The sequence below is a fragment of the Myotis davidii genome, unplaced genomic scaffold (assembly GCF_000327345.1).
Source record: "Myotis davidii unplaced genomic scaffold, ASM32734v1 scaffold638, whole genome shotgun sequence".
Lineage (NCBI taxonomy): Eukaryota > Metazoa > Chordata > Mammalia > Chiroptera > Vespertilionidae > Myotis > Myotis davidii.
The window spans coordinates 62163-68926 of NW_006289391.1; the positions used below are offsets into that span (position 1 = coordinate 62163).

Here is a 6764-nt window from a genome sequence, read left to right on the forward strand (position 1 = left end):
GCCAACAGTGGGCGAACCCGCATGTGGAAATATCTGTCACCTGGGTTGAAATCCTGCCAGACTCGTTTCACTCAAGTCTACTCAGGAGGAGACAAACAAAAGCAGAGTTGGGGGCAGTCTCCAAGGCAACCAGCCGGGCTCTTCAAAAGGGACGAATAAATGAAAAGGAGCCAGTAAACAATGGGGAGGGCTGTTCCAGGTTCTATGAGATAAGAGAGGCACACAACCAAACGCAATGTGTGTAAACTGATTGGATGCTGGACTTCTAACACTTTTTTAAAAATATATTTTATTGTTTTTTTACAGAGGGGAAGGGAGAGGGATAGAGAGTTAGAAACATCGATGAGAGAGAAACATCGATCAGCTGCCTCCTGGACACCCCCTACTGGAGATATGCCCGCAACCAAGGTACATGCCCTTGACCGGAATCGAACCTGGGACCCTTGAGTCCACAGTCCGACACTCTATCCGCTGAGCCAAACCGGTTAGGGTCTAACATTTTTTAATGACCCTAAAAGTCATGTGGGAACAATTAGGGAAATTTAAGTATAGACTGTACAGTAGATGAGTGAAGGTCCCCTTTCTCCGGTATGCTAACATATCGTGCTGACGTAGGAGATATCTGCTGAAGTATTTAGGGGTGAGTGTCATGAAAACTGTACCTTATTCCAAACAGCTCAGGAAAAGGAGTGAGACGGGACGCAAACGTGGCAGAATGTTCACAACCAGAGCGAAGGAGTGAGCCTGTTCACGGAACTCTTCTTTCAACTTTTCTGTAAATTTGAGAATTTTCAAAATAAAACCGTTGGGGAAACCAATAGCTCTGATGCTTCAGCACTCAATAGAAGAAAAACCTCTAAAACCCTTCTATTGTCAGGGTTTTGCAGATGCCTAGCTCCCAATGCATGAAAGGAAGCGAGTTGCTTTGCAGGAAGGCCGCAGTGCCCAGGTGCAAAGTAACACCCAGGTCTCCAGCACGGACAACAGGTAGGGGCCACGCTGCCATCTGCTGAGGTGGCTGACATGGGAGAAGGAGCCCGTTTTAGAGGGGAAGTGGGGAATAAAACACTCAATTCGGGCATCCAGAGTCCCAAAGCCCACACTAGTCCTGGGTTATGGACCCCTGATGTAGAAGACAGACCATAGAGTGTGAGATGTAGAAAGCATAAGGGTGATGGATAGAGGAAAAGGAGACCATGAAGGAGCCTGGAAAGAAACAGCCGGAGAGTGTGGGTGCCTACGTGACAGCCCTGAATCAGCCCAAGGCATGGAGGTGGGGTGTCGAGAGGGGGGCTGCTTGACATCAAGGCAAGTCCAAGAACCAAGAGATAAGAGATCAAAGGCTCTAAAAGCAGGCCCACACCAGATCTTAAAATCAGGAGAGATGAAGGATAATAATCATACCAGGGACATTTATCACTCAGCAGAAGCCAATGATCGATGACCGTGTAGATATGAGAGCAGAGCTAGGAGACGGGGAAAAAGAGGAAACCAGTTGGCCATCTCACCGAGCAGAATCAATTCATCAGCATGAGCTGGCCACCTGTCACGGTTGAGAAATGGCCCCACTTAATCAGCGTTTCTAGCCTGCCACCCCTGCGCCTGGAGTCATACAGCCCCGGGGTGGCAGAAAGCAGCCTGTGGTGCCTGCCTCCTCCGGTTACTGCGTCCTGACCACTGCAACTGGGAAAGCGGAGAGCTCTTCATCATCTAACACATTTGCGAAACTCGTTGGCTCTAACAAATTGTTCCCCAAACACCTGGCCTGTGTGTTCTCCTCTAACCAGCGTGCATGTATCACATTCAGAAAGTGCCTCTAAGCTCTCGCTTGCCTTGAGAAATAGCCATCAGCCGTCAGAAAAGCTAAAACCCCTCTTGGCTCTGGTGAAACGCTCACTGCAGGGAAACACACAAGCCAATTTGGGCAGATTTAATAAGTTTTAACAAAATCCAGGTGAAGAAATGTATCTGGAAAAAGCAGAAGAATCTTACAAGCAGCTCTGAGAAATGATTCTCTCAGGAGGGGGCGGGGGGGAAGATGTGAAAGCGTTTATACCATGGTAGAAGGCAACCTGAAATCGAGTTTCACAAATGGGAACCTGCGTGTAACCGTCATCTAATACAGTGGTTTCCAAACATCTTGAGATCATGTGGCCTTCCTGCCCTTCTCCCCTATGGCTTGGAACCCGCGGGCTTTGTCCTAGAGGTAATCAAGTTAAAAGCCCATCAAATCTGAGCCCTCCCCCAAGGCCACAGACAACCACCTTGCAGAACCTACTTTTAAAATATCAAGTCTGTATTATTCCGATTGTGAGACATGAGGGACACGATCCCTCAAGTTTAAGAGAAATCGTTCCTTATTCTGGCAGGACCTGCTCCACTTTATGTGCGGAGGTGCAAGGCCATGTCTGCAATTCGGGAGAGCTGCATGTAACATGTGTGAGTACTCGGTAACATAGGCGGGCTTTTTATAGAACCCTCGTGTTCCCAAACTGGCTTTGGGCCTGAAACCCTAAGCTTCAACATGACAGGACCAGGCACTGGGTCTTCGCTAATAGGAATTGCCCTCTTGAGCCTCCGGAGATGAGAGCTGGAAAGGGAGTGGTCCCCACTGTGGGAGCATCCAAAGGACTGAACAAGACTGCTGAGCCATGGCTCACCCACACGGCAAGCTCCGCCCCAATCCTCCTGTCACCCCAAAAGAGCTCTATCCCAATACACAACATAGTAGAAACCCACGTGACTCTGAGCAGGCGTACAGGTGTGGTGTTTGGAGCCCATTGTCTGAGCTGAAGACACATATTCGTTCCTTAAAAAGAAGTTAAAACCCAACCCAAGTGGAAATGGTTCTTGAATAAGAGCAAGCTAATGGCTGTGGCTTTAAAGAATCTATAGATGTTCTATTAAAAGCCTACCACCGCCCGGCCGGTGTGGCTCAGTGGTTGTGCATTCACCTATGAACCAAGAGCTCAGGGTTCCTTTCCTGGTCAGGGCACATGCCCGGGTTGCAGGCTGGATCCCCAGTGGGATTTGTGCAGGAGGCAGCTGATCAATGATTCTCATCACTGATGTTCCTCTCTCTCTCCCTCTCCCTTCCTCTCTGAAATCAATAAAAATATTTTTCTTAAATTTAAAAAGCCTGCCACCAAACAGCTGTGAAAATAAGCCCAGCATTCCTGGATGGGCTTCCTTCGCTGGTGGGTCCTTCCCAGAACCTGCTGTGGTGGACCCCTGCTTGTCAGCCAACACGGATCCACAAGGGGAGCGCTCTGTCCATGCTCCTTCCACGGCTGAGCTGAGCAAATGTGACTTTCAACCTTTCGGCGAGTGATTCAGGTACCGAAACAGAAAAGGGGGCATGTCAGCAGAACCGCCTAGTCATGGGCCCCACATCCCCCAAAAGAAAGAACAAACCCCAAGGGAAGTTCGACACATCTTTTATGTACAAACGGTCAACGGTACAGATGGAGTTACTTTTTATAAATATCTGCAGCAAATCCTCTAAAAAAAAGCTGTGAATACAAACTACCTCTCTACACCAAGGGCCTGTCCATCCCCAAAGTGTTAACTGCACGACAGCCTATTCTTAGCCAAACACTTGCGGGGCCTCCCGGGAAGGACCGGAGCCTCTGGGACCAGGCGAGAGCCCTCCCATCTCCCTGGAGAGCCAAGGTGACTTGAAGGTCATCTGTAGCCCAGGACCTGGGAGTGATTAAACTCTTGCTTCCCAAGACTTCGGTCTTCTTTGTCAGGCTGCTGATTAAGCGGCCTCTCTGTTTCCTGGCCTTGGCCCAGAGGGAGGGAGGGAGGAAAGGAAACTACAATAGTGCGAGGAAGTAAAAAACTCTGGGTATTTTGATAAAAAAAACACTTGGTAATCAACGTAACCCTGTGAAACCAACGGATCAGACTCACCAGAGGGAAACTTGTGATTTAGCATTCGGGGATCTACAGACAAGCATTTTTTTTAAAGGAAGATAATTACTTAGCACCAATTTCTCTCTCTCTGGTAATTTTCCCTTTTCCTTCAAGCCCCTGGCTGTGATCAACGCAGTCGGAGCAGGCTCAGGGCGCTTTAATCAGTAACACAGCTGGGCGGACGGGCGCGGTCACACACCACGGAGCACGCAGCGCCCACACCAGGACGTGGCTTCTCGCCTGCCCTGGCTCCGGGGGCTCCTCCTGGGGTTGCGATGCGGTGCTCCAGGCCCACGGGGCTTCATTCAAAGCGACGCAGGTGGTTGTACAGCGACTGGACGTAAGTGAAGACACACATGGGGTCCGGCTTGCGGCCCATCACCATCATGTCCTCCACCTCGATCAGGCGCTCGCAGTTGGCCAGGTTCCTGAAACACAGAAGCCCCATCAGAACGCAGGTCCTCGGTCCTCGACATCCGCCAGCCCCTGGCGGTCAGCCCCGCAGGAGAGGGGTACTCAGCCTGGAGCTGAAGGCTCCCAAGCGCCCCTCGCCCCCCAGCAGAGAATTCCAACCCCCTCAGGAGAACCTGTGTAGTCACTTGGTCTAACGCAGCGTTTACCAAACTCCCACATTCGGGAAGCACCCATGCAACTTAGATTTTCATCTAGGTAGACTTACATCAATTTTCAGTCAAATTAAACTAAATTTAACTTAAAAAATTCACTGTATCCCAGCAGTATATGGAAAATCAGCATAAACTATAAAAATAAATGCAGGGAACGTCCTTATTTAACCATGCGGATAGGTTCTGCAACTTTAGCAAAAGGATGTACAACGAAACCAATTTTACCAAAGGCTAACTGCTATAGAGTCCTTACCCAGGCATGTCAAACTCAACGGGCCGCATGCAAGGCCCGCTGGCCACGAGTTTGACATGCTTGCTCTACATCATCTCATCAACGTTATAACCAAACGACGTTGAATGAAACATTATTCAAGGGCCTGCTGTCGAAAGAATAAAGTAAAAACAAATCACCCCTATGCCTCCTGAAACAGCGATTCTAAACTTTTTCTAACTGTGATCCATGGTTAGAAAGAGATTTTTCATCATGATTCCACACACACATATATGTGGAAATAACATTTCACAAAAATACCCCACTACCCATATTTTCTCTATAATATTTCACCTTTATTTCTCCCCCGCCTCTTTTTTTTTAATGCTGGTGATGAGCCACTGCATTGAGTTTACCACCTACTGATGGGTTACCACTCAAAGCTTAAAACATTGCCTAAAATCACCTTGCCTCCCCTCCCCCCAGGCCCTGTGCCTCATGCAACGGGAGACACTGGTTTAATTTTGGCCACTGGCACAGACGCGTGTGGGAACTGGCGCCTTTCGCTGGATGTAACGGAAGCTGTTCCCTCCGCCATCCCAGCTGGGAGGCGGCTGCAGGCCTCGGCTCCATGGAGGTAGGACAGTGAGAACCCATAGTTCAGGGACGACCGCTACGCACCTCAGCACTGAGTCTTTAAATGACGTCTTCTGTGATGCCGAGTGACGCCTCCCCGGGGCACCAGGTGGGGCTGGCCCAGCGGCGCCAGGCAGACCCAAAAGGGCAAAGACAATTGCACTTGGTCCAGCCATCAGTGTCCTTCCTTCAACATCTGTGTGCCCTTCTGCAGTCCCAGGGGTCCCCGGTCTTCCTCACCCACATCACTAACTGCACGGCTGTCAGGGTTCCCATCCCACCTCCGTCCTTACTAGCCATCGGACTTGGGGCAAGAGACTTAAATGCTCTGAGCCTCAGTTTCCCCATCTGGAATAACAGCCACTTCACAGGGTGGTGTGAGGATCAGTGAGCTAATCCACGCAAACAAGATGGAACAGTGTCTGGCACATGGAAAGAGCTTCAAGAAACAGCAGAAAATCACCCTCCTGCCTCTGCTCCCCCTCCCAGTGGGCTCCCCCCAGCCCTGCTCCTTTTTGGGAGGTCGTGTGTCTTCATGTGCCTTGTACCCCAGAGCTGCGGCCCCGTTCCCGTGGCTCACGCAGCACTTTCTACTGGTCCCCACTGACCCTGGGCCTGCGTGCTCCAGAGACACGGCCCATGACATTAGCACAGGGCCCTGCTTCGTGGTGCTGGCCAGACGCCAGGCCTCCTATCAGAAACCAAATGTCAAGGCGAAATGGAGACAACTGTCCCAGATCCCGTTGCCGCCTCCCCCCTCGGTTTGGAGCGGGCAGCCTGTAAGAGAATCCCACAGCTTTGTGGGGTGGCGAGTGGTTTGGCCCAATGAGCGGGCACCCTTGCTCCCCAGGTCGGGCCAGACAGGGCTCAGTGTCAGGAAAGTCGGCGCTCTGACAAGGGCAGGCATGCAAAGGTGCTTTGTCCACGGTCAAGGTCTGAAAATCGGAGTTCTCCCGAGGGTTCTCCGGGGACCTGAGTTCACCTTCCTGAGCTATCGTGTAGCATCTGGCGCCCTCCTCCTCACCTGCAGCCCAGGAGAGCACCTCCCCTCCTCCCTCCCTCCCGGGGCGGCTGCCAGAAGACCTCAGGTGTGTGTGAGCGGACGCCGCCTGTGTGCCCAGGGCATCACCACCAACAGCGTGGCCTCAGCAGCCCCCTATTAAATGTGGGCAGCATTAGAACCCGGGACCTCGGCCGTGGAAGAGAACTGAAATTCCATTCTCCAAACACCCCCATCAGAAGCACCAGCCATCCCTCTGAAGGCCCTGCCTGGCCCGCCCACCGCCAGGTCCAGGAAAGGGGCCCTGGAATCCGAGGAGGACAGTGCGGATCCCTCTACAGGTGGCACTGCCATGAGAGGTTTCCCTTCGTTT

General features: G+C 51.4%; 1 protein-coding gene across 4 annotated transcripts in view; it reads right to left on the reverse strand.

Moving 5' to 3' along the window:
- Window positions 1–3421: 3421 nt before the first annotated feature.
- SMTNL2 (smoothelin-like 2) overlaps window positions 3422–6764 on the reverse strand; it is a 20906-nt gene continuing 17563 nt past the window's right edge. For all 4 annotated transcript variants that reach the window (XM_015562441.1, XM_006761476.2, XM_015562442.1 and 1 more), the window contains one exon: window positions 3422–4346. In XM_015562441.1, coding sequence (XP_015417927.1) covers window positions 4220–4346 — 127 coding nt within the window. In that variant the 3' untranslated portion in view covers window positions 3422–4219. The remainder of the gene's footprint in view (window positions 4347–6764) is intronic.